This window comes from Apiospora kogelbergensis (genome assembly GCF_038363985.1).
Source record: "Apiospora kogelbergensis strain CBS 113332 chromosome Unknown utg000009l_segment0_segment0, whole genome shotgun sequence".
Taxonomy (NCBI): domain Eukaryota; kingdom Fungi; phylum Ascomycota; class Sordariomycetes; order Amphisphaeriales; family Apiosporaceae; genus Apiospora; species Apiospora kogelbergensis.
Genome location: NW_027117426.1, coordinates 1,232,018 through 1,258,065, shown reverse-complemented (window position 1 = coordinate 1,258,065; position 26,048 = coordinate 1,232,018). Strand labels below are relative to the sequence as shown.

At 53.1% G+C, this 26,048-nt stretch overlaps 9 protein-coding genes across 9 annotated transcripts; 4 read left to right on the top strand and 5 right to left on the bottom strand.

Annotated features, from left to right (window-relative positions):
• Nucleotides 1–166: 166 nt before the first annotated feature.
• PG998_013462 (uncharacterized protein) lies at nt 167–1,386 on the bottom strand (the record flags this gene model as incomplete). The annotated part of the gene is made up of 2 exons (XM_066880278.1): nt 167–933; nt 1,035–1,386. The coding sequence occupies 2 exons, from the start codon at nt 1,384–1,386 to the stop codon at nt 167–169; spliced, it is 1,119 nt and encodes a 372-aa protein (XP_066724417.1).
• Nucleotides 1,387–4,941: 3,555 nt separating this feature from the next.
• Nucleotides 4,942–5,753, top strand: PG998_013461 (uncharacterized protein; the record flags this gene model as incomplete). Its single annotated transcript, XM_066880277.1, is given in 3 exon segments — nt 4,942–5,279; nt 5,347–5,629; nt 5,643–5,753. 3 exon segments carry the CDS (start codon nt 4,942–4,944, stop codon nt 5,751–5,753), a joined length of 732 nt encoding a protein of 243 aa, XP_066724416.1.
• A 1,391-nt stretch (nt 5,754–7,144) lies between these two features.
• Nucleotides 7,145–8,139, bottom strand: PG998_013460 (uncharacterized protein; the record flags this gene model as incomplete). The annotated part of the gene is made up of 2 exons (XM_066880276.1): nt 7,145–7,594; nt 7,690–8,139. The coding sequence occupies 2 exons, from the start codon at nt 8,137–8,139 to the stop codon at nt 7,145–7,147; spliced, it is 900 nt and encodes a 299-aa protein (XP_066724415.1).
• Nucleotides 8,140–8,778: 639 nt separating this feature from the next.
• PG998_013459 (Peroxisomal membrane protein PMP27) lies at nt 8,779–9,560 on the top strand (the record flags this gene model as incomplete). Its single annotated transcript, XM_066880275.1, has 2 exons — nt 8,779–9,323; nt 9,398–9,560. 2 exons carry the CDS (start codon nt 8,779–8,781, stop codon nt 9,558–9,560), a joined length of 708 nt encoding a protein of 235 aa, XP_066724414.1.
• A 1,109-nt stretch (nt 9,561–10,669) lies between these two features.
• On the top strand, nt 10,670–12,352 carry PG998_013458 (carboxylesterase; the record flags this gene model as incomplete). Its single annotated transcript, XM_066880274.1, is given in 3 exon segments — nt 10,670–10,855; nt 10,914–11,213; nt 11,225–12,352. The coding sequence occupies 3 exon segments, from the start codon at nt 10,670–10,672 to the stop codon at nt 12,350–12,352; spliced, it is 1,614 nt and encodes a 537-aa protein (XP_066724413.1).
• A 492-nt stretch (nt 12,353–12,844) lies between these two features.
• On the bottom strand, nt 12,845–14,058 carry PG998_013457 (uncharacterized protein; the record flags this gene model as incomplete). Its single annotated transcript, XM_066880273.1, has 4 exons — nt 12,845–12,888; nt 12,944–13,260; nt 13,329–13,478; nt 13,508–14,058. 4 exons carry the CDS (start codon nt 14,056–14,058, stop codon nt 12,845–12,847), a joined length of 1,062 nt encoding a protein of 353 aa, XP_066724412.1.
• An 826-nt stretch (nt 14,059–14,884) lies between these two features.
• Nucleotides 14,885–16,670, bottom strand: PG998_013456 (uncharacterized protein; the record flags this gene model as incomplete). The annotated part of the gene is made up of 3 exons (XM_066880272.1): nt 14,885–14,892; nt 14,952–16,465; nt 16,537–16,670. 3 exons carry the CDS (start codon nt 16,668–16,670, stop codon nt 14,885–14,887), a joined length of 1,656 nt encoding a protein of 551 aa, XP_066724411.1.
• Nucleotides 16,671–18,613: 1,943 nt separating this feature from the next.
• On the top strand, nt 18,614–22,622 carry PG998_013455 (uncharacterized protein; the record flags this gene model as incomplete). The annotated part of the gene is made up of 2 exons (XM_066880271.1): nt 18,614–21,110; nt 21,166–22,622. The coding sequence occupies 2 exons, from the start codon at nt 18,614–18,616 to the stop codon at nt 22,620–22,622; spliced, it is 3,954 nt and encodes a 1,317-aa protein (XP_066724410.1).
• A 602-nt stretch (nt 22,623–23,224) lies between these two features.
• PG998_013454 (uncharacterized protein) lies at nt 23,225–25,110 on the bottom strand (the record flags this gene model as incomplete). The annotated part of the gene is made up of 6 exons (XM_066880270.1): nt 23,225–23,686; nt 23,741–24,682; nt 24,781–24,856; nt 24,913–24,961; nt 25,021–25,038; nt 25,101–25,110. 6 exons carry the CDS (start codon nt 25,108–25,110, stop codon nt 23,225–23,227), a joined length of 1,557 nt encoding a protein of 518 aa, XP_066724409.1.
• Nucleotides 25,111–26,048: the final 938 nt, after the last annotated feature.

Here is a 26,048-nt window from a genome sequence, read left to right as displayed (position 1 = left end):
TTTTTGTATTAGTTTCTGTCTAAGAAAGGGCAATCACCAACTGGAGCCTATATTTGATATGCTCCTGACAGAAGTTGCTCCGAGAATGCATTCGCTAAGAATCCAGATCTATCCAGTTCCAACCCATATGCAATCACACAAAGGACGCTAATTCTTTCAATAGGTATCATAGCAACATCCAGTCATCTTCTTCTTCTTCGCCTTGGGTATCCACGGCATTATGACCATCTTCCTTGTTGTTGCTATTGCCATTCCTGTCATGGGTTGACGCAGTGTCCAGTGCAAGTTGATCTACAAGGATCCGGATCTCCCTCAATTGATCAGCAAGGACCACAGAGTCCCGGGAACCTTGTCGGTTGCTAGTGCGTTCCGAGCCGTCTTGTTCCTCATGCCTCTTCTGCTCACTCGGTGCTGTTCCGTTGTCGGTTTCTGACGCGTCGGATTTCGTCAGGGGCAAGCTCAACTGCTGTCGGAGGGCGTCTCGCTCCCTCATGAGACGCTGCGTATGAGAACTGGAGACTCTCAGCAGAGCATCCTGCTCCACTAGTCGATCCTTGAGTCTTTTCACGTCGCTCTCCGTTCCCACTCCCTGTGCCAGCGCCATGTCCCGCCCATTGGCGCAATTCGCCAGCGTGCGCCGTACTTTGTCCTCGTATTCTTGCAATGCAGGATAAAATGTCTTCAACGCGCCCGGTAACCTCAGTGCTGGTACTATGACATAGTTGGCAACAACCGAGGATACTTTGGACGAGAATGCAGGAACTAGATGTTTGTTCTGGCTGGCCAGGGTGAGCATCTGGGTCGACAAATCGACGCAGAATTGGGTGTTGGACTGGATGGCTTGGGTGAGAGCATTGATACGCTCGGCCAGGTCCTGCTGTGATTCATCGGGATGTAATGGTAGGCGCCTGGCGTCAATGGGAACGGCGTCATCTTCAAATCGGTCAGGGGGAGGGAAACTGATGAGTAGTGGCTGTCCTGTGCCGAGGATTGACTATTCCGACGGCCACTCAAGGCATGCTTCCTTGATTTACGGCGGTGTTTTTCATTGGATGAATTCCCGTAAGGAGAAGGCATGCTGAAGGGCTTCCTCGGCTGAGATTGGAAGTTTTTGCTGTACTCGCTTGGTGTACGCTGGATTTGTGGTGAACTGGGGCGATGAGATCGCCCTTGGCTCGTCTGGACAGGCGCAAGTGGTGACCTCACAAAGCCATACGCGTCGGTGCTCTCTTGGGGTTCCGTGGTTGACGACAGGTCGAGATCGCTAATTTGGCTATCTGACAGTAGTTGGAAGGCAACTTCGTCACCATATTCCGGCGACGATGGGGCCCTTTGGCCCAAGAACGTTTCCATCGTGGTCTGCGGCCTAAGAAGCGGGTTGGGCATCGTGAGGGGAATGAGTTCCGAGGACTAATCGTGAACCTATAGTGATTGGCGTTGGCAGGTCTCCATTCTGAAGAAAGTGATGTGGTGAAGTCAAGCAAAATAATGTGCTGGTATATGACGCCCATTCAAGCGTGTCGACTTTTTTGAAGTAGGTGAATGAATGGCTGAAGAGAAAATAAAATAAAGAGCAACACGCTTTCTCCGGTATCAGAGTTTGAGAGTTTGACAGACGCCTGGGATTGTGTAAGTCGAGAGGCTTAATGTGATAAGAGGGAGTTGAAGCTCACAAGTCTACAAGCTAGAAACCCACACAGCCCTCAGCTCGACCTTTGGCGAAGCAGATGCAGCAGAAACGCCAGCACGTATGAGCCTTCCATAACCAATTAGTTGTTACGTGGTTTCCGTAACGTATGCATAGAAGCTCTTCAAGAAATTGGCTGCATTGGTAGCTGCTGCCTGTTCCGCCGGTCGTTCGTTGACCGAGCTACGAAGGCATCAGGCTTTAGAATATGCGCGTCTAGGACGGTGTACCAATGCAGGCTGCGACTTAAGTTCACTCAAGCTGCGGACCGTGACGTTTTGTACCGCACTTAACAGATGTCATTGTTCCTATATTTCTGCCGATTTCTGTAGCTTCTGCAAACCTTCGAAATATTCACTTGAGCTTAAGTGCACGATAATGGGTTGTTCGTCTCGGAAGAACACTAGATGTGAGATCAAAGACATGTGCAGACGTTCGTATTAGGCTATGTCAGAGAAAAGATGATTGTATAAAACACCAGTTGATATGCGGTCGTAGGTGAATACATACCTGATACTGAACAAGTGGAATAGTTCGAGTTAGGCAAGCAGGCTTTGGCTATGTATTTTATGTAAAAGGAGCAATGCGTGAAGGAAGAAGCACTTGTGGAATTGAGAATCAATAGCAGGTAAGTAGAGGTCGGTGATATGTAAGCGATATAATTTATCTTAAGACGAAGATCCTCAAGCAAGTCAATCGTGTTCCTCGTCACCAGACAACTTTCAAGGTGTCATAGTATAGTGGTCAGTACAACACGTTGTGGTCCTAGTGTCGCAACTGTTCCGTGTAGACCCCGGTTCGATTCCGGGTGACGCCAATTCTTTTTTGAATTTTTTTTTGCTTGATCTTCCTTCGTTAGTTTAATTAAGCTTCAGCTCCAAGAACGAAGGAAGTAAAAGCAAATAATGGGCTTGATCGTTTTGTCCAGTAGGGACTGACTTTTTATACAAGCTAGTTCAATTCATGTTACACAGTCCTACCTAGTACCTACCTACTAGCTATACTGGAAGGAACCTGATAATATCTCTCTCTCTCTCTTACTTCTATACCGCGTTCTTGGCCTGAATGCCAAAACTTAAACAAGCAATCAACTGTCCGATCTCTTAAACTGTACCTGCACTGCATGCGTGTAAATTACGTAATTCTTATGAGTTGCTATACCGCCATTGCAGCAGTTCACTTTGGAATAGTAATTCAAGTGTATGGTTTCACTATGGATTGGAGGGGCTTTGCGTTGATAACTCCCCATTAACATATAAACCTTAAGACATTTGAAATAAGCCTAATGCCGCCGACAGAAGGGAAGCTCTTCCCGGGCAATGGGCTGTTCAACACGGCGAAATACAAAAAATTTCTCGTCACGGGCTAGGAAATGGAGGACTGGCACCCCGCTATCGGGGCGACTTAGAAAAACTACCTGCCTGGTTATATCACTCCACTTGAAAAGCTCCGGTGCTCCTCCCGAGATGTCTGGCGTTTTAGCGCTCAGGCACTGACTGGACAAAGACGATGCGCCCAGAATTTCACGTGGGGGGCTTTGTTTCGCGAGAAGGGGCCAGAGAGGGGATGTTGATGGAACGGCAGTGAACGGGCAGCGGAAAGGAAAGGGCAGGTGGCAGTTGATACGGACGAACTGCGCTTCTGTTAAGCATACTTGACCGGGCAAATAAGCCAGTCAGGGTAGCATCAAGACGGTATAAGTTGAGTGGCTGGCTTGCTCCAATTCTGCCCCAGTCAGCCTGTATACCGTAGCAGCTGCATACTGTAGCTGACTTCTGGTTGACGACCCCTTCTACCCATGCTCTATTCGTCCCCAGAAGTTTCACGCCGTTTCAAGTCTCGTCACGAATCAATGCCCGCTGAGATCCAGGAGGGATAGATCAGCACCCGCGTGGGCTTGCCGTTCGTCCGCATTCCAAAGGGCCATATGCGTGACGCCTAACGCCTCTTTGTATGTCTTGTATGTTGCTAGCCTTTACAAGGGTCCTTTGAGCTGGACGCCACCAAACTGCAACGGGTTTGGGAGGGGTTTCGCTGTCGGAGAGGAGAGCGCGACGGTAGAGGACGCCAGATTTGCAAACAGGATATTACTATGAGTCGAGCAGAACGACTATGTATAGCCTCGTTTTCCGCTAGGCACAATCTGCATGCTGCACTTAAAGTTAAGCATGTAGGCAGGGCAACTGGGTGACGTCTGTAAAGCATGTTGGAGCAACTACTGCTAGCTAGGCAGAGACTAAAAGGTCGGAGCTGGAACCTACGGGCTACGGGGTGCTGTAGACGGCGGGCAGAGCTCGCACAGAAGGCTTTCAGGCCCTGCTTCGAGGCAGCTTGGCAGCGAAGCATCGAGGCACATGGCCTAGATGGATGGCCGTGTAGATGGAGGCAGCGACGTAAGACAACACACAGAAGACCCCCGTCTAGAACTCTGAAATCGAGCGCCATTGCCCACTGCTGCCCATTGTGCATATGTACAGTGCGTGCATTGCTGATCAGAGAGGCCTGGGGCCAAACAAAGGGCGACGACTGCGACGACTGCCCACTGTCATCCGCAAATCCGCAATCCGCCCGTGTCCGCCGCCGCCCACTGCCCACTGCCCACTGCCCACTGCCCACTTCGCCTGCCTGGGCTTGGACCCATCTGGGTGAGTCGTGAGTCCCCCTCGCCCTGCCCTTGCCTGCTGGCCTGCTGGCCTGCTAGATAAACGATAGTCTCAGTCTCAGTCTCCTGGCCTCCCAGCTCTTGCTCGAGCCCTCTTTCAGTTTAAGTTCCCAACAGCCGAGTCCAGTGGAGAGTCGCCCTTTCCTTCTGGCCATACATTTAATACCATCTTTCCCTCTTATTAGTGGACTTGGTCTGACTCTTTGCTCACCAACGTGAATCGATTTCCATCCAACCATTCACCATTACATATTCTCTTTATACACATACCCTCTCCCGATCCCAAGGGTTCCCCATCGCAGCTTGCTCGGATCTTGGATCTTATCTTATCACCCACCCTTTATACCCGAAGCAACCCAAGATTCGTCATCGCCTGCCCCTCGTTCGTTGTCTATAGCATAACAAACTGCCGCAAATCCCGACAAACACTGGCTTGGCTTCATTGCTAGCCAGCGCCCGGTTAATCGCCACCAACTGCTGCGTTAGATCAAACTCATACTTCGCGAACAAGATGGCTTCAGGATCGGCTCATCACACAACAACATCTTCCTCTTCATCAACAGCTGGCGTTCCGTCCTCACAATCCGCCAACATGTCGCTAGAGAACTACCGGTTCCCCACGAGCCGCCTACGAATGGGCAACATCGAGTCTGGCAAGACGCCCTTGGTGCTCGTGGCCTGCGGCAGCTTCTCGCCCATCACATACTTACATCTGCGCATGTTCTCGCTCGCACACGACTATATCAAGAGCAACACAAACTTCACCATCGTCGGCACCTACCTGTCCCCAGTTGGCGATGCCTACCAAAAGCTTGGATTAGCTCCTGCGCACAATCGCATACAAATGGCAGAATTGGCGATCCAGGAGAGGACACAGACCACCGATTACTTGATGGTGGATCCCTGGGAGGCCATGCACTCGGAATACATGTAAGTTGATGTGCATTCCCTCGATGCCCATCGTACGATTTTCCTGATCAGCTACTGACTTACAAAGGCCCACCGCCAAAGTATTAGACCACTTCGACCACGAAGTTAACACCGTCCTCGGCGGCGTGGAGAACAGCGACGGCGAGAAACAGCCCGTCCGCGTTGCACTTTTGGCAGGCTCGGATTTGGTTCAGACAATGAGCGCGCCGGGCGTGTGGAGCCAAGACGATCTTGCCCACATTTTGGGCAAGTATGGTGCCTTCGTCATCGAGCGTGCCGGCACCGACATGCAAGAGGCCATGGGGGCTCTGAAGGAGTGGGAGGACAACATCTACTCGATACCCCAGGTTGTCCCCTAACGAGATTTCGTCGACCAAGGTTCGACTGCTGTCTAAGCGCAGCATGAACATCGACTACCTGGTGCCTACTAATGTGGTCAACTACATCAAGGAACATCGGTTGTACCAAGATTAGGATGGGAGTAACTGCGGGTATACAATTCAATCCCTGCCTGTACAACTCTGCATTTCATGGTCATCCACGAGGGATATCATGTAAGCTGTCTAGCATTGTTGGAAAGGTGGCTGGGGCCTATTGGAACCAGCATCTCCCCTGAACCAACAGAGGAAAGCGCATCACATGGAGGGGTAAAGGGCTCAAGGGGATATGCTGGCTCCAGAGCTCAGCCTCCGGATTACGCACGTACGTCAGATGGCCTTTCCCACTCGCAGCCTTTTCACGGCTTTGCGGTTTCCTCGGTATTTGCTACTAAGCATACATCCCTTCCCACTTCCCCTTTGTCTAGGAAGGACCGAGAAGGGGTCTCATTATTGCCACCCTCGCAAGAAGAGACGATCACATGCCGAACATATCACCAGCGTTCTATTATCAGCGTTTGTTGTCTACTGTTCAGGATTAGACAGCCATTAACTTGCATTTATTTAAGCGATGATTTGATATACACCCATGTGCGAAACTTGGAGTTTTGACATAAATTCGCCTTGGGCTATGCTGACGTGCTGGTCCGCTACAAATCTGAACTTGAATGAAGAGCAGTGCTGTGTGCCTAACCAGGAGCTCATTCTCAGGAAATCGGCTTGTATGGCTCGAATGAATGAGCTCATTCTCGTTTCCATATTTTCTGGTTTCATCACTAGGCTTTCAAAAATGGGACTCGGCATAATTGAGAAGATGCTGTGCTCTCAACTTCGTTTTGTCATAGAGGTCGTTGGAATACTGACTGGAGCAAATTCACGTGTGTAAGTAATATCCTCGGCGCCGGTGTCAAGCAGAGTGCTTTTTGAGATGTAGAATAGACATGAGGCTGCTGAGATACCCCTAAATAAAAGCCTTATGTGCGTTAGACGCTCTGCACCGACATATGGTAGTGAGTGTCAACTTCCACAAGTGCAGAAATGAATAGATGGGCTTCAAATGTTATTGACTTAGTCGAAATTCTGCAAGTCTATGCCCGCCTGATAATGATTTACACCCCAAGTCATGAATATTGCCCCTCCTCAGCCCGTGTCTTGTAAGCTGTCACGTCTGAGAAGAGAAAGCAGGCGTTTCCCATTGCCTGCGGAAGGACCACATACGTCAGGATCCGGTCAGATTATTGCTTTTCCAAGCTGTTCCCGAGTTACGAAGCTTGCATGTTGTGTGCATGTACTGTAATTCTTTGTGTATATTTCGGTCGAGAAGCCCTTGCCTCAGGTGCCTAGATGCTCCAAGACTCCAGATGCTGATGATATGAGTACAAGAATATGTACACGGTGCCTATACCTTACACCATTCCGAATTCGCCGAGGTGACCCAGCTTTTTATAAGATTCAATACAACCAGTCGATCTGCATGGCACAGCACGTTTACTTGCGCTTGGCCAGCAAGGCCGGATGGTTCAAGTTCGCTCGTGCCGCGGTGCCCAGCTTGTGTACAGTCTGCCGCCTGTCCCACACGCTCGACCTGCCTTCGATGACCGCGATGATCTCCTCGGCCATCTTGTGGGCAAACATGGAGCGTCCACTGCCCTTCGACTTCTTCTTATTCACGGCGTCCAGGATCCACTGGACGGCTACGCGCCTTCGCTGTCGGGCAGCCATGGGCTCGGGAATCTCGAGCGCTTGGCCACCTCCAGCCATTCCCTTCATACTCCGAATCCGCAGGAGGGGCGCCACGCTGTCAATGGCCAGCGTGAGGTAGGCCACCGGGTCCAGGGGTAGCGTGTGGGCCGGGGGCGCGCCTGGGAGGAGGGGTCGTAGAGGGGACACCTTGGGTGCCGATGATGTACGGAGGAAGTTAAGGATGAATGCCATGTCCTACAAAAATAGAATGTTAGCTTTTTCGCACCCTCATTTTCAGCTCTTTTGCAGCTGAAAAAAAACAGCGAGGTTTTGGCAGATGGTATCCTTACCCTTTGGGCTTTGCTGAGTTTGCCGTCCCGCATGAGCAGCTTCGTAACCTGGTCCAACACCTCCGGGTATCTCTTCTGCAGATGATCGTGCTTTCCGGGCAGCTGAGACAGCACGCCAAACTTCAGTCCCTCTTCATTATCGTACATGTCCTCTCCAGCCGCGACCTGCTCCAGCCTCGCAATGGCTTCCGCGTTCAGCCAGTTCGGCGCGAACTGCTCCGGGCGCGGAGATGTGTGTGGTTGTTCGGCTGAGGCTTTCCCAGCCATGGACGGAGGCAATGCGCCATCCGAACCTGACGGAGGCTCCCTCGATGTGGTGTTGTCGGCCATTCCTCGTCGGGCCATGTGGAACGGGGCAGCGGTAGCTTTCCGTTCGGCATGCTGAAGGATTGATCGTGTGCGAATGGTGAGGGAGCGGCACGCCCCCCAAGGACTCAATTTGGAAGCCATCTCGTGTCCCCAATGCGACTCTATGACATGGGCTGCGAGAAGGGTCTCGATATCAAAATCCGGATCTTGAAGCTACGCCACAGCTCTCGACTGATCAAATGCGCGATACAACAAATTGTTCGAAGTACCGTCGGAGGCCGGAGACGTTGTTCCGCGACAGGTTATGCACCAAAGAGAGTAGGTGGAAGTAATCGGGGCTTAGCTAATAAGAAGGCGTCGGGCCATTTACCATTTACCACGAACCCCCCGTCTTCGACTTGCCGCAAGGGACGCAGTACCTCGGTGGACCTCGGCATGTGCTTGCAATCAGTCCAGCGTCAGATGGTTTGAGCCCCGGGTGTCGATAATCGGCCAAGTCTGAGTCTAGGACCTGAAAGGCAAAGGAGTTGGAGTTGTCTCATGCGAATGATGATCCCAAGCAAGTAAATTAGAGAGCCACACCTCTTTCCAATTGACTCGTATGTTCCTACTCAGCATATCTTATTGTCGTATCCCTATTTAATCAAATCCAACAATCCCTTTTTGACTGCTCATCCATTTCCAACGTCATTGGCGGCATTCCGGATCACTCATAACGCCGTCATTCACAGGGACCTAGGCCTCGCGACCGGATCGAACCCCAACCAACCTACCGCCAAGATGGTCGCCGACGCCCTCATCTACCACCCCTCGGTGTCGCACTACCTCAAGTTCGTCGCGACGACGGCGGGCCGCGACAAGGTGCTGCGCACGCTGCAGTACTTCTCGCGCTTTTACGCGTGGTACCTGCTGCGGACCAACGGCACCAAGGGCGAGATCGCGCCCTTCGACGCCATCAAGAAGCAGTTCGGCCTCGCGCGCAAGCTGATGCGCGTGGGCAAGAACGTCGAGCACTTCAAGGCCGCCGCCACCGCCGCCGACGCCAAGGCCTCCATGGACCCCGTCCTCCGCTACGCCGCCGTCGGCCGCCAGCTGGGCTACGCCGGCTACCTCACCTTCGACGCCGCCACCGTCCTCGACTCCCTCGGGGTCCGCAAGTGGCAGGGCGCCGCCCGCGCCCAGCGCGAGGCCTACCGCTTCTGGGCCATGGGCCTCATGTGCAGCGTCGTCGCCCAGTTCTACACCCTGTACCGGCTGCGCGAGCGCGAGGCCAAGGTCGACAAGAAGGAGGGCGAGGGCGTCGTAGAGGCCAAGCGCATCGCCATGTAAGTTCACCTCATCCATCTCGGGCTATAGGACAGACGAGACAGACATTGTACTGACCTGCTCCTGCAACTAGTGAGCGATCCACCAGCCAGCTTCAGCTTATCTCCGACCTGTGCGATCTGGCCATTCCCACCTCTGCTCTAGCCTGGACTAGCTTTGATGACGGGTTCGTGGGCTTGGCCGGTACTGTCAGCAGTTTGCTTGGTGCCTACACCCAGTGGAAGAAGACGGCTTGATTGGTTCATATGTCGCCGCTGAGTTGGAAAAGATACCAAGGAGAGCTATAGGCTATACGATGGTCACAATCGCTAGGCGTTTTGTTTTGGGTCTTGTCACAACCCAAACACATGGGGCAGGGGAGGTTACGAAGAGTTAATGGCTGATATTGACTGCAGCTATGCGGACTGTACTAGTATATGGCGACAGCGAGGCCAGAGCACTGTTGCAAGACCCCGTACTCGAAGCCATGCTTCGCTTAGGTCTCAGAGGAGGGATGTTCATGCCAATGAATTTCATGTTCGATTTATAATTTATACGCGTTCAACCGGTTAGTTCCCAGCTTGTTACGATTGATTGTGAGCTCGTGAACAGGATGGAATGGCTTGTCAGCAGCATCATGCACAACTAATAGTTTCTATGCGAAGTCGTAGGCGCCCGTCAAAGATTGTGTGTATTTCCCCTTCCCAGTGCAATCCATGGAAGTCCCGTTGAAAATACTTAAGGGGCCATACCACCCCTAACTTCCAAGATGCCTCTTGTCAATGGATCCGTTCCTTTTGAACCGCAAGGTCATCAGGTGAGCCTGCCGGCAAAGTCGGTGACCGACGCGAGCTAGCTTGCCAAAGTACCGGCATTACCTCCGTATTAGTGGGTCGGAGATGGGGTATGGAATATGGGGATAAACGTTCTGGAGAAACCCCATACCCATCACAGTATACTATCGAAACTGCCAACGTTTACAGCTTTGGTACGACCAGTCTGGAGCAGCAATGGATAATTCGAGGCCGTCCTGAATAATTATGATGAGCCCGAGCATCGAGCACTGTGAGCTTACCGACTACAAAACCAATATGGGTTGAGTGAGTGTTAGTCGAGCGGTGGATCGTGGGTCGATCTTGTGAACCCCGCAAAGCACAATTCGCTGCTTGAAAACTTGGCTGTAGTAGAACGGCCCACTTCCGAGGTAGAAGCCGAAGTCTGGTGATCGAAGAATACGGCGTGGCTAGGTATATGTAGGTATATAAGCATCATTATGCCGTTTGATACTTGAACCACAGGTCCCTCCTTGCCCGAGGCTCGGTACTATTGTCAAATCTTTGGCAGGAGAACGTCAAACTGAGTGACCATGTTCGGCTTCGTACTCTCGACTTTCGCCCTTGTGGGCGTCAGCTTGGTGTCTGCGGGCTCTTCCTCAGAGGCGGGCCAGCTTGATCCAAACCTGATCGTCAAGACCAGGACTGGAACTTTCGTTGGGGACTACAACGACACCTATCCGGACGTCAGGCAGTTCAAGTATATCCCCTATGCCAAGGTACGCGATGTCCACGTTCGTTTTGCGATTCCAAGGCACTGACATGAGCGTACTCAAGCCCCCAATCGGCCCTCTCAGGTGGGCATCGCCGAAGCACCTCGACGACTCGAGCGAGGTGATTGATAGTACCACTTACGGGCCCTCGTGCGCCCAATATGTGTCTGCGATCCCAGCCGTGTGGGGCCTGAACATTACGGGCAACCTCATCGTGAACTACGGGCAGAGTCTTTTCGACGGGCGGGCCGCGCAGAACTCGGCCGAGGACTGCCTGAGTCTCGCCATCTGGACACCCAAGAACGTTAGCAGCGGCGGCGCCGCCGATGGGGATCTTCTACCTGTCGTCATCTACTTCACGGGGGTGGCGACCAGACGGGCGGCGTCAACATCCCGACGCAGCTGCCGTCTCAATGGGTCCACCGCTCGCAGCAGCATATCGTGGTGACGACCAACTACCGCGTCAACATCTTTGGCAACCCCCACGCCCGTGGGCTCGACGGCAATGGCAACTTCGGCCGCCAAGACCAGCGCGTGGCCGTCGAGTGGGTGGCCGAGAACATCGCAGCGTTCGGGGGCGACCCGGCGCGGATGACGCTCTGGGGCCAGTCGGCGGGCGCCATCGCCGCCGACGAGTACCTCTTCGCCTTTCCCGAGGACCCGCTCGTGCGCGCGGCCATTACCAGCTCCGGGTCCGCGCTCATGAGCTTCGGGAGCCGGGACTACGACGGGGCCAACTTCACGTTCGTGGCCAAGTCGCTGGGTTGCGGTTTTGACAACGACGACGATAAGAGGAAAGAGCTTCGGTGTATGCGCCGCATCCCCTTCCAGCGCATCACCAACTTCGTCGGCCAGTACCAGGACAACTCGACGCTGGTGGACCCGTCGCAGCCGCCCATCACGTTCAGCAACCAGCCGGACGAGAAATGGGTGTTTAGCAACTACACGCAACGCTACCTCGAGGGCAAAGTGGCCAAGATACCGACCATAATCGGGACTACGGCGCGCGAGGGCTCGGCTCTCGCCTATGTGCCCCTGTCCAACTACACCGCGGGCCCGTCGGAGGAGACTGTCGTCCGGGGCACCGTGCGTTTCGTGTGTCCCGGCCACGAGTCGAGCGTGGCGCGTGACAAGCTGGGTCTCGCCACATACCGCTACCACTGGGCGGGCGACTTCGCGAACCTCGGGCCCGTGCCTTGGCTGGGGGCGTACCACTACTCGGACCTGTACATGGTGTTCGGGTCCTACGGGATCGCGCCCGGCGAGATCCCGCCGCTCGAGGTCGCGACCTCGGAGGTGATGCAGGACTACTTCCTCGACTTCATCACGGAACCGGACTCGCTGGCGGGCAAGGGGTGGCCCCGGTACCACGCGGGCAGCGGCTCGGATGGCGGGATGCTGGCTCAGTTTGGGGCACGCGGGAAGACGGTCGAGCTCGTGACTGGGGACTCGGTCGAAGGGGCTTGCCATATCCCGGGGGTGGAATATAACACCAGGCCTTGAACTTAATTCGGCAGCAGAGTCTTGTACTCGTTGTGAGGAAAATGGAATCCGGAAATGTAATGTTTACGTGGTTCACTGCACAAGAAACAAAAATATCTGGTGTCCTGAAAACCCCCTCCACGTCACGCAAACATGCTAGAATATTAATGCCAGAAATTAACATATCTGGCCGTCTTTCGCCCATTCACTATAGACCGCGTTGGCTGCCTTTTCATATTCAGCTTACCGATTGGTGGAATAGTGTTCCCAACCAACTAGAGTCTTTTACTACAGGGGATGCTGGGCAGAATTGTCTAAGCGCGTAAAATGGGCAACAAGGTGGATATGCACGCCGGCGCAATCAACTGGTTATTGGGGAGAAGCAACAATATATTCGGCCCAAGCGAAACGCTCAAGTAATCATGTACATGTATTGTATGGATGGTGGTACAAGACTATGATGAATCGGGATGTCTTGAGAGACAGTAAGGTGTTCCGAACCGAGCCGCTACCTTAGGCAGCAACCTGTTGTGCGGTTCTCGCCTTTCTCTTGCGGCCTGGGAAGAACAAGTTAGATCGCGACTTGGACAATGTGATTTCGAGACTACTTACACTTTCTGGTAGCAGTGGGCCGGGCTGCGGTCGTGGTCGCTGACAGAGTAGGCTGAGCGGCCACAGAGGTTGAGGGAGCCTCAATCGAAGTGGCCAAAGTGGTCGAGGGAGCCTTGGTCGAAGTGGCCGAAGGGGCCGAAGTGGTTGATGGAGCCTTGGTAGAAGTTGCCAGAGTGGTTGGTGCAGGGGCGATGACAGCACTACTGCTGGCGACCGGCTTTGCAGCAGGAGGGGGCGTATCGGCTGAACCGGCGGCGCTGCCTGAACCGATAGCGGTAGTCAAGTCGCCACTCTCGATATAAACACCGGAGAAGAAGCTAAGAAGGGGGTTAGTAAGGAGCACTTCTGTCAAGGGAAGGTCTCGTCTTTGGGATCCGCTGCTTACATATCCTCGTTTGCGTCAGTGAAGCCGCTTCTGGCCAGCTCCAAGACACCCAGATGCCAGTCGGCGCCGTTGCTGGACGTGCTGGCCTTTACCGGGGCCACGGTCTGCTTAAGGGCATCCGAGCCGGTCGAGTGCCAGAAACCGACAGTACTGGCGTCAAAGTCGATCTCGTAGGCCACGTTGTGCCAAACGCCAGCCTCCCAGGGGTGTCCCATTGGGACTTGCTGTCGGCAAACCACCGCAGAGCAGGGTCCGAGTCTCCCTGCGCGCCGCTGATCCAGCCTGCCTTCATCTCGGTGAAGTGGCTCTCGAAGAAGGCGATCTGGTGCTCGCGGTTCACCGAGGGGGCGTTGGTCTCGGACCGCTTCATGCTGAAGTGGTAATAGACCTTGCCCTTGTTGATGGCCGCCTTGGTCTGCGGGATCAACTCGGTCCGGCGCATAGCGTCGCCGTTCCAGAAGGCCGTGTCGGTCAGGGAGATCTTGACACCCTGCTTGGAGGCGCTGTCGCCCGGGTTCTTAAAGTCCGCCGACAGGTTCACGTACTCTGCCGTTTCACCCTTACCGTGGATGTAGTATTGGTATTCGCCGACTGGGTTGGAGAAGGACCATTTGTCGAGATCAGCCGAGGAGGCATAGTCGTTGAAGCGACCATCCCAGAGCACAGTGCCAGCAGAGACGGCACTGGCAGCGAGCAAGACGGTGCTCGAAACTTGAGCAGTGAACATCATGATTGCAAAAAGTTGAAAATAAGTGAGAGTGGTAGAGACTTGCTCTGAGGAACGAATGACAACAAGCGACTCGGCCGCCGATACTGAAACGAATGTATGGTAAGAAGTAAAAAGTGCAGGAGTGCGACAGAAGCAGAAGCGTATAACCAGAACGATATGGCAGCCCTTACCGTTCTCTTATATAGTATATCTAGGCATCATGGTCTTGTACTTACATGCGGCCCCACGAGCCGGCGTAATTTGACGGTTTCAGATGCAACCGGGTCGGTTGACAACGTGGGCGAGAATGGAATGATGAAGGGATCGTCTGGGTCGACCAGGACCCCTGCCATCCTTGCTGTCGTCTGATATAGATTGTATGCGGGTCTCCATAACACATGCAACGGCGCTTCTCCACACCGAGCCTCGGATCTCCCCGACTGAGCGAACTCTTGTCTTGTCTTTGACCCAACTGGCTGGTTTGCAGTGAGACAGCTTCACCATCGAGGAGCGAGTAGCTCCGGAAAAACCTGCCAACCATGTCCGAAGAGACAGGGGCTGAGAAATTAGCCGGGATAAGTCAATTCACTTCAGCGTCAATAGCATTTCAGCTTCACACTTGACTCTCGCTGTCAAGATAAGTCCGGAAATAGAAGAGACAAGCGCCGAATGACGGTTGATGATGCTTTCTATATACGGGGAACTTTTGGCCGGTGGTAGTATTTCACTAGACGGCCTGGGCAACGATGAAAACAAATGCAAATCTAGCGCTGTCGTCTGCCTAATGGTCCTCACCACACCGTGACAGGCAAGGGCAGCTCTGCCCTTGTAACACTGGGGCTCGTATCTACAAGACTTCAATGGAGTTAGCACTTGATGCTGATGGGAAGTGGTTATGGTCGGGGACGACTTACTCTGGTAGTTGTAGTACTTTTGCTGATTGCCCTTCTTGTTGACGTTCCATTCCTGGCGTCTCATAGCGTTGTGCTCCACCTTACGGGCGCGCTTCTCCGCACGCTTGACTTCCTTCTTCTTCTCGTCCGTCACACCAATCATGCCACGACCCTGATCTCGGGGGATGACTGCACGGCCACGCTCGTGGTTAGCCGAGACCTGGCCGTCGCCAGAGGGCTCGCCAGGCTCCACAGTGCTGCCTTCGAGAGCCAGTCGCTCGGCTCTCTCCTCGGGGGTGGGATAGCTGTGCAAGTTCTGGCGGTAGTATTTCGCCAAAGAGCGGTGGCCGACGGCACGACCAGAAGGCAAATGCAATGAAGTATCGTCATAGAAAATGGCGCGGTGTTTATGAGCATGTGAATGCCAGCCATCTGGTTGGTGGTGAGCGCGAGGGTCGTGAGAGGAGTGATGGGGATGCTTATCAAGTCGCTCGTATTGTTGGAAGTGACCCTCAATCGGAACTGAGGTGATATCATCCGAATCACACGAAGATTCCGAGCTATCCGTCTCCCATCCTTCATCAGCTTCTGTGATCTCGTCACCGTCCTCTCCAACCGCTCGGGCTGCTCGTCTTGCGCCGAGCTTAACACCGCCGGGCTGCTTGTCGCCATCAACAGATTCGTCATCGGATTCTTCATCGTCGGAGTAGGTGCTTCGGAAATCGTAGTACTCTCCAATTTCGAGCTGCTCATATTCAGTGGTGTAGGGAATCTTGCAGTGTCCCTTATCTCTCATATGCGTCTGTACCGCAAAGGCATTGTTTCTCATCTTGCCGCAGTACAAACATTCGCAGAACTCATGGATGCGCGCCTGCAAATATTCGATCAGACCCTCCAGATTCACCAGGTACTGTTTCTCGGGTATGAAACATCCGTGTATTCTCTCCATGTGAGTGACGCTTAGGGGGACGGTCGGTGACTCGTAGTTGCAGAACAAGCATGACTTGAGCGTGACAGCAGGGACAGGAGTTGCCACAGTAGAAGCAGCATCGCTGGCATTTTCTGATACGTGATGTCTCTCGCGCTGGGCTTGGTCAGATGGCTGAGGGTTAGAAGGTCGCTTGACGGGCGATGGTCTCTCGTTGGCCGGGCGCTCGCTCAGCTTGGTCTTCTTCAAGTTCTCGACAACCTCGCTGAACTCATCCTCAGCATCGGAGTCAACATCTTCTTTCTCTGCAGGCAACGGTTCTCCAAGGGAGAAAGTCGAGCTCATGACGGAGCTAGCGTCGTCGCCGTTCACGCTCGGGCCCTTTCGCTGCATGGCCAACTCTTTCGCTTTGTGCTTTTGACTGCCCAGATGATTCCTGTAAGAGTTCTCGCTGAAGAAGTTCTTCTGGCAAACCTCGCATTGCTGTTGGAAACCGGCCTTGTCGGCTTCAGCGGTGGTAGCAGCCCTAGCTTGGAGGACCTTCTCGGTAAAGACCTCCGAAGTGATGGGAGGAAGAGAGGCAACACGACGCTTAAGGTTGTATCGGCTACGAGAAGACCAGTCAGTCGGTGTATCATATCCAAAGAAAGGGCTAAAGAGTCGACTATTTGTACTTACTGCCAATCACTCTTCATGTGACTCTTCTGGGTGTCAGCAAACCTGAAGGCCACCTGACAAGTGTTGCAGGTGTACTGATGAGAAGAGGAAGTATCAGGCCCGTTTGAAGGCCTGCTCGAAGAGATTGTTGCCATGACTGGAGGGGAAGCTGGCACTATCGCCAAAGGATCGTAATCGATTTTGGTGCGATTGTGATGTGTAATGTTGTAGGTACAGGTGGACTGCAAATCGTCGCAACAGCCCAGGTGTAGGTACTTTGTATTTGTAGACTTTAGAGTCAACCGGACCGGGCGGACGAGGATTTACCAGGTGCCAAGGTCGTTGTTAAAGGGAGCAAGTTTGAGATCTCGTTTGATCGGGAGCATGCGACAAATCGACTTTTGTAGGATTGCAACAGAAGAATTTGGTAGAAGATGCGCAGAAGGTGAAAGTCCGCCACCGTTGAGGTACTGAATGTGGACTCGGTAATGCGCTATCTCTGTTGTTAGTAACGTCAAGGAGCCACAGACGGGGGAGCGAATGCGGTTCTGAATCTAAAGTATTTCTCTTACCTTTTTTAGACCCTTCAAAGTCTTTTCCTGGGAATAGCGAAGTTCGTGAACTCTCTGACTGGGCAGGAGAAGAGTAGGGGAAAAAGTCCTCAATGCAAATCTCCAGGGCATCTGATGGAGGGGTTAATCGTCGTGTGGGTGGCGTTATCTAATAATGGTGGGGGTTTTGATCGAATCCCCCGGTCATCAGGCGAAATTTCAGCAGGTACGTCAGGGCATGCAAAGCCCAGGGCTGAATGCCAAGACCAAGATGGGGAACGTGTCGGCAATCCTTTTTAATGGGCATTGGGAATAGCAGTCAGATTGGCTAGGATTGGTAGTATGAGAGTACATAGTCACTGCCATTGGAGACGCATACTACCCATCTGCCATGCAACGACGTAATAGACGTCGGCTTATTACATCTAGATACTAAATCACGTGGATGCCCTACTTGTGCTTTGTAATAGATGGAAAGATAGAGCACTATTGCCATGTTCACGTACTCGACTCTACATGTACCGCCACCCTCCTGCTTCAACAGCCAACTTCACTCATTTGAAACAAGAGACTTGTCGTGCTATCGGGGGTGACTATGAAGGTGCCAATGGATACATGTCGGACGCCCCCGGTCTCCCCACACAGCAACTCAAATGGCCTGCAGTTCGACGCTCGGGATCTACTAGCATTTTGCAGAACAAAGCCCAGCTATTTGCCTCGCATGTACCGACCTGTGGAGGTATATCTGTATGTAGACATCTGATATGCAAGAAGAACCGGTTTGTTCCCTGCCAGTCAACTATGCCAAATGCAACCGGCTGTATTGGTCATCCATCACCTGCACCGGCACCGAGTTTGTAGCTGTTAACATGGTAGACGGCATGGAACGATCCCCAGGCCAAGTGCATTGCGAGTATTTATTGATTTTCAAGTGTTTTCGACGATGCCATTCCGCAGTTGCTGGGTAGACGACTGATTGGGGCCATTCTTCCTTCATGTGTAGTGGCCCCCAACGGCGACACTTGGACGGCGACACTTGGCCAATTTGCCCATCTGCGTTTGGCGTATGCCGCAGATCCCGGCCGAACCTAGGCCTAGTGGACCATCCGTTAGGTGCTGGGAACCATTGTCCATCATTGCGTAGCACCTAGTAGTAGCACTCAACCTACAACACAATCCATGCATTTGTTGTATTTGATGGACCCGGGCATTCTGTCGTTGTCCGCCTAGATGACATCGAGACCGTAGACCTCCCCAGGCTGTTGAGACATTGTCTTGGGCTGCAGCAGAAACAACTGTTCAGCTAGCTCGACCGAGCCCGCTGCCCGCCCCTAGGCCCGCCCATCAATCAAGAACCCATCTTCTGTCCTCCAATCCGCTATTTCAAGACAATAACAACATCAACTCCTGGACCAGACGTATGCGATTTGTTGCCCTCGCCCGCGTCAACCCCTTTGCCCTTTCTTCCCCGCGCAAACGAGGGTGAGCCCTCGAGGCCTTTGCCGCGCACTCGCAGCCGGATCTCCCTGCGATTCGATCTCCATGTCATGACACGCGACACTAGAAGGATGCCGGACTGCGCTCATGGCCATGGCAGCCTCGAAGCAGACATTCTTGCCGCCTTGTGGGAAGAGGTTCCCTTCTCGCGACTGCCCGTGGATGCCCCTGCGGAACTGAAGGAGTTAATCATAGACATCGAGAATCCAAAGAAAGTGTATGCCATATACCGCGCCAGTCGTCGACACAACATCCAGCTATTGGTCGAGAAATTCATATACCAGCTCCGATACGGCTGCGGTTCCCACGATTGCCCGACTTCGACCTGCTTCAGCTGTCGCACGCGCTTGGCCGGCACGGCCCCCATACGACGATACAGCCCGACTAGTGCAAGAACGTTGGCCATTTACCTTGCTAGCCAGGACAATCCAGAGTCTCGACTATGTCCTAACTTACAGGGTCCGAAAGGGCCTGGCGATGCGATAAAACCCTTGATCTTTGGCCCAAAACCAGGCGCTCGCTCAACGGGGCGTGGGCACACCAAGCCGTTCAAGCACCACAACAGCTATCACCGTACGAACACCGTGGAGGAAGATGGGAAGCCGAAAGCGCCGTCAGCTCCTTCTAGCCCCAAGCCAGCGGCGTGTTCGGGATCCCCAATGGAGGACAACCATTCGAATGATGATGTAATTCCACGCAGACCCCAGAACGGAACGCGGTCGCCAAATAATGAAGTGTCCCGAGTCACCATCAGCGAGCGACCTGTACGCAAGGATTACAGGTCGTTTGCTGCGAATGTGTTTGGTACCGTTGCCTTTAAGATGTTGGAGTGGCTCACGCCCCAAAACCTCGAGGCTATATCGGAGAATGCAGCCCAAGTGACGAGAGGTTCAATGACAGTTGGTCCTCAAGAGAGCTTCCCCGGCCGCACTGAGATGTTAGAAGGGCAGTTTGTTCCATCAGGGTCAACTTCTGTGGATTTCGAGGAACTGCGATATGATAGATCAGGCTCTCCTTGTATAACCCCACAGAGACCGTTGCCGCCTGGCGTTCGCGAGGCTCCCGGAAATACGCCTGATGATAAAGACGTGAACGACAAAGGCTTAGAGCGAAAACATCTACCAACCGGCACGATAAATAGTCAACCGACCCGGCCAGGACATTCGAAGAAGAGATCCAGTGCCAGGCTTCGAACTTCTACATCGGCCAGGCCTCAGATCAAGGTCACCTCTGAACACTATTCTGAGACGCATTCCGACCAACCCCTGTCCGGGCTTAAATCACCTCGGGCAACTACAGCACTCGATCATCTGCCTAGCGGATTCTCGGTATCGGGATCTGTGCTCTCGCGACAGTCGTCAAGTGAAAAGCTGGAGCAGGAAATTAACAGTCCGAAAGCAACCGATACCAGGAGTAATTCGAATCAACATGATAGAGAGGCTACCAGCGTACTCGCAGTAGGGGACAACGTTGTCAGCGAAACGAAGCTTACGCAGAGTGCTTCAATGGATTCGGAGTCTTCCGATGCAAGCAATGGTGTCATTGAGGGCGAACCTAATTTTGACGAAATACTACCGCAATCACTATCAATCCTGCGCAACGATGCGATAGATTTTATATGTGATGTGCTTCAAGAGGACGGGACTACGGAGACACACCTCCTTGAGCCTCCCTCTATCGAGAACTCCCTCAGACGGAGATCCAAGCCGTTGAGGCGCAAAAGGAGAGCCGACGGGGCTTATCGTTCGAACCTCAGACTTGAGTGGAAGCTGTTCATTGAGCAGAGCATCTTTAACACCCTGAGTGATCCATATGCCATACTCGAGTCTTTTGGCCAACGCGATACCTTATTGGACTCACAAAGTCTTTGGTACTACATGTTGCGAATGACTCGAGTTGCCCCCAGCCTGGTATTGGATAGTCTCTGGATCGCTTCTTCAAGCCTGTTCGCTCCGCCCAGAGCTCTACAGACGCCTCATTCTCCGACTGCCAAAGTCTTTCAAAAGCATCCCCGACCGCTCTCGAACGGCCAAGCCGGTGCGGTCTTATCCGTCTGTTTTCATGCGCTGGTGGCCATCGCGCCACTTGTGGAAGACCCCAAGCAGCTCATGGATATGTCACGGATTCGATCTCACGGACTAACAAGGTCAGGCTCAGGGGCTATTGCGTCTCAGCCATCCTCCTTGTGCCTTCAATACGAGGATGCATTTTCAGACGACCTTGCACTGCGATTAGCGAGGCGTCTGCTAACTGCTATCCCTGCGCGGAGGTACTTCGATGAACTGCTGCAGCTGGATCAAGACGAAGAGGATGCCAAAGGCGAACCCGACATTCTTGACACGCTCCTGTCTCACATCGAGATATCTAATAGTTATCCCCAAACGTTTCTAGAGTTCACCGACACCGAAAGGCAAATGCACGAGAAGCGAGTGCCTGTGTTACTGCTTGACTGGGCGAGAACCATTATGATGAGCGAGTGGGAAGGCAAACCTGAGATTGCTGGCAATGGCCCTTTTGGCGGTGCACTCTCACTATTCGAGGCCATGTGTAAGTTACCAGGAGACTCCCATCTCAAACATGTTTGTAGACTGACAAGATGCAGATTCGAAGCGGAGTTCCCTCATGCTAGCTGACGCCGCTTTCCGCACGGAATATTTCGGTGATCGTCTGGATGTTATCAACATGCCAGTTTCATGGCTGACTTGCAATTCATCCCGCCAAAAAGTCCATTTGCTAGACTACCCTTACATATTCCACCCGTCCTCTCTGGTGTCATATTTCCGTGGCATCAACTTTTCTCGCATGAGCCGAGCCTACGAGGAGTCACATTCCTTGCAAAGTCGGATTCGGGCTATCGTGGAGCCCGACAGTTTGGTGACCGAGCCCCATCAACGTAATGTTCTTCAAGACCTTCTCAAAGTCCCATCAGCCAAGTTCCTCATTTTGGATATCGGCAGAGACACTGTCATTAGAGACGTATTTGACCAGCTGTGGCGTAGAGAGGAGCGCGAGCTCATGAGACCTCTTAAAGTCCATCTCGGCGAGGATGCTGGAGAGGAAGGCTTTGACTCGGGTGGCGTCCAGCAGGAGTTTTTCCGTCTGGCCATCGCCGAGGCGTTAAACCCTGACTTCGGCGCCTTCGCCATCGACGACAGAACCCGAATGACCTGGTTCCAGCCAGGCTCTCTACAGCCGGATTGGAAGTTTGAGCTGATTGGTCTCCTGGTTTCTCTCGCTTTGCACAATGGATTAACGCTTCCGGTCACGTTCCCCAAGGCCTTGTACAGACGACTTCTTGGTGAGCCTGTTACGGAACTTCATCATATCGCCGATGGCTGGCCGGATCTTGCCAACGGTCTTACCACGTTACTGGAGTGGGACGAGAAGGACGGTGCCGTCGAGGACGTCTTCGCCCGCACCTACGAATTCTCCATCTCCATGTTCGGCCAGCCCGTCTCCCGAGAGATGGACGCATCGAGCACCGCCGAGTGGCCTCAGTTCACCAACAGCCTACCTGTGAGCAGCGAGAACCCAGAGGACGCGCCCTTGGTCACGGGCGACAACCGCGAGGCCTACGTGAGCGACTACATCCGCTACTTGACCGACGTGAGCGTGGCGCCCCAGTTCGCCGCCTTCGCGCGCGGGTTCCGCACCTGCCCGCACCCCAAGTCGCTGCGCCTGCTCAACGCGCCGCTCCTCCAGTCGCTCGTCGAGGGCCAGCAGGACATCGATATCACCGAGCTCAAGCGCGCCGCCCGCTACGTCGGCTGGGACGCGTCGCACCGCACCGTGCGCGACTTCTGGAGCATCGTCCGCCGCTACGACGACGGCATGCGCCGCAAGCTCCTTGAGTTCGTCACCGCCTCCGACCGCGTCCCCGTCGGCGGCATGCGCAACATCCAATTCGTCGTCCAGCGCAACGGCGAGCAGGAAGGCCACTTGCCCACGGCCTACACCTGCTACGGTACCCTCCTACTTCCCGAGTACCGCGACAAGGAGGCCCTGGCCAAGAGGTTGCGGATGGCCTTGGAGAACGCGCAAGGGTTCGGTTTCGCTTAGAGGGGTAATGAAAACGGCTGAGACTATGGTTGGCACATGGCTGTGGAGGGGGTTAGGGGGTTTGGCTCGATGGAAGTGTCTGAGTAGGATTAAAAGGAAAAACAGGAAGAAAAGAACAATCGTACAAAGCGTGGACAGAGCGTATAGTCCCGAGGTAATTCGTGGATTTCTTTTTCTCTTTACTCATTTATGGTCTTCTCTTTCAGCGTGCTTGCTATACATACCTATTTACGCAGTTGGATGTGGACCATTCTTTCGGAAATGCCTCAACATGAAGGGTTAAGCAGGCGATGCTTCTAACGACATGACTCACATAGAAATATATTGTTTCTCAGCTACCTATTCCGTCCAGATGAGACCGCTTGTGCTACTACGGGAGCAAGTCACGTAGCAATTCAGCGGCATGGTGCATTAAATATGGTTATTGCCAACGACATCATTTGCTTTTGTCTAAGCTCTCTTCAGGTATCATGACTGTACAGTAGTAGTCTATGAGTGGTATACAAGCCCCTTCGCCGTGCTTCTATAGTTGCGACGCGTTGATTTGACCTGCCCCGGAGGCTTCATTACTATTTTAAGTCGTGCTTGGTCATGATTTCGGTTTAGAAATCTTCTTCACCGGACCCGCTGACAATAACGTTGTTGACCTTAAGGACCATACGGCATAATTGGGTAGCCAGCTGGAGCTGCTGCTTCTTGCCAATGAGAGGGTCAATAACAAAGGACTTCTTCATATCGTTGCTGCCCTTGTTCATGCAGTCAACACCGAGCTTGCCTCGGACATCGGGGCCGCCCTTGACCTGCTGAGACTTGACCTCGGCAAGGGTGGCGATAGGGTTCATTCCGCTGTTCTCGGCCAAAGTCATGGGTACAGTATCCAGAGCCTCGGCAAAGGCACGCATAGAGTATTGCTCCAAGCCAGGGGTCTTGACAGCCGCGTCCTCGACTGCGAGAGAGCAGGCAATTTCAGCGGCGCCACCACCGTAGACGACTCTGTTATCTCGGACCAAGTTGCGCACGACGCAAAGGGCGTCGTGTAGAGATCTCTTGGCCTCGTCGATGATCTGTTCTAGAGTTAGCAGGCGCTCTGGATAACTCAGCAAGGAAGGTCAACATACCATCTTGTTGCTGCCCCTGACAAAGATGGTGACAGCTCGGGTGTTGGCGCACTCCTCGATTACCAGCATCTTTTCCCTCGTTGTGCCAAATGTCATCTCGCGGACAACACCGGCGGTTCCCAGCTTCTCGGGTGTCAGGTCCTCGAACCGGGGCACTATCCTTCCGTTTGTGGCGATAGCAATAAGCTCGATCTCAGGACCACCAACCCATCTCACAGCGGGAAGTTCGTTCTGCAACAACAAATGGTTTGCCTCGTCATCGAAACCCCACTGGCAGATGGCCAGGTTGGCACCGGCATCCTTGATCTGTTGAATCATCTCGATGAACTTCTCGCGTTCGTAGTTCTGAAGCTTTCGGAACTCCTCCACCGTACCGATATCGAGTCTGTGCTTGGTCTTGGGCTTGGGCGGCTCGAAGGCGCATGTCAGAATTGCAATCTTGGCATCCTTGACTTCGGAAGGCATCTGGGGATGGGAGAAATCCTTGTCCACAATCACACCCTTGACGAGCAGAGTATCCTCCAGAGAACCGCCAACCTTGCCGTCGACCTTGATCAACTCGAAGTCCACATCCTTTCGCTCGAAATCAGCAACAGACAGAACGGCATCGACGGCGATGTTGGAGAACTGGTCGTGTGCTTTGGACACAATCTTGCTTCCTAAACTTGTTCGTGCCACCTTGACGAGGTTCTCTGTGTTCGTCTGGCTAAACTCGATAGTGTCTGCTATCCGGTCCAGCTCGGCCACTGCGATGTCGCAGGCCTGGTCGTATCCATCGGCAATTCGGATGGGGTGGATTCCCTTGTCGATGAGCTCGGCAGCCTGCTCCAACAGCGCACCCGCCAGCACAACGACACCGGTTGTGCCGTCACCGATCTCGTCGTCTTGGGATTTCGAGAGCTCGACCAAGAGCTTGGCTATGTGGTTGGAGATCTCCATCTGCTGTAAGATGGTGGCTCCATCGTTTGTGACTGTGATATCGCCGTCGGGGAGATGAGAATCTTATCCAGGCCTCGGGGGCCCAGAGATGTCTTCACGACATTTGCGACGGTTCGTGCGGCGAGAATGTGGGACTTGACGGCCTCGTTTCCGTATTGGCGCTTCTTCTTGCCCTGGCTGCACACAGTAAATGATTAGAGACCATCTTCTCCTAGATAGCGGGGGTGACATACTCTCGGACTACGATGAAAGGTCTACCCTGCTCATCTTTCATCACCGAAGCTGCAATCGATCTCTGTCAGTATCTACGAGTGCAGTTACGGCCACACAAGAGCTCGTACCATTTGACAAATCCAAATCTAAAGCTTCACATTAGCAAAGGGTCCTCCTTTGGTGGGGTAAATGGTCGGTCAGGACGTACTCATCGCCATCTTGAAGGATCCCGTGGGCTCGCAAGAGCTCAAACAGCGTGATGTAAGGTTGAGGGATTCGTCAGAACACAGCAGGTACTTTAATCTGCTGAATGTCGTGAATAGAAGCTGTTCGAACCAGGTCCCCTCTGCCTTGCGAGTTGCCCGCCAAAATCCCAAATTCTAGCGGCCCGCCCAAGATTTCCGCGGGGTCGGATTAATGATTCCCCACCTAAGAGCTACCCCTTAGGCGTTAAGGAAAGGTGCCTTAGAATAGCTCATGAAGCGCTCACCATACTCTCAAGCGCTACTTACATCCCTGTGCATCTATAGTGAAAAATGCATTGTTGTTAATATACTGGCTAAACCAATCACGTGAGGTATTATCTGTATCAATAATTCATGGGGCAAAGGTTATATGGCTAGTGTATCAATCAGCTTGGTCTATGGATGCAAGGCTCGTGACTTGTGTAGATATAGAGCCACGATAGTACTCTTCTTCTGTTGCCACCTTACATACCATGTATACAGAACTCGAAACCCCTTCCATCTCACCAGAGAATCTAAGAGTTTATAAAGGTCGGTTGGCCAATGTGACCGTTTGATGAGGTAGCGCTGTTACCTTGAGACGGCACCTTTGAATACATCGTAAGAAGCTGCCAAAAACGAGTAGAAGTATGCTTTTGATCTTTCGTATCCCAGAGATGCAAACCACGGCGGCACAAGACACATAGCTCGAGGCTTGACAGAACAAACAGTGACTGGATGCCGAGACTGGGCATTATGCCGCAAGAGTCAAGCTTGATTAGGCCTGGGGAAGACTGAGTTGGGTTGGAACTCGTCCGACGGGCTGCTTTCCCCCGATTCCCTGGAAGAGATAACAGGAGATAACCAGAAAGGGTGGTGGACAGAACGAGGCTCCGCGTTGTGAAGATGTCCCATTTGATATTTTGCTTAAG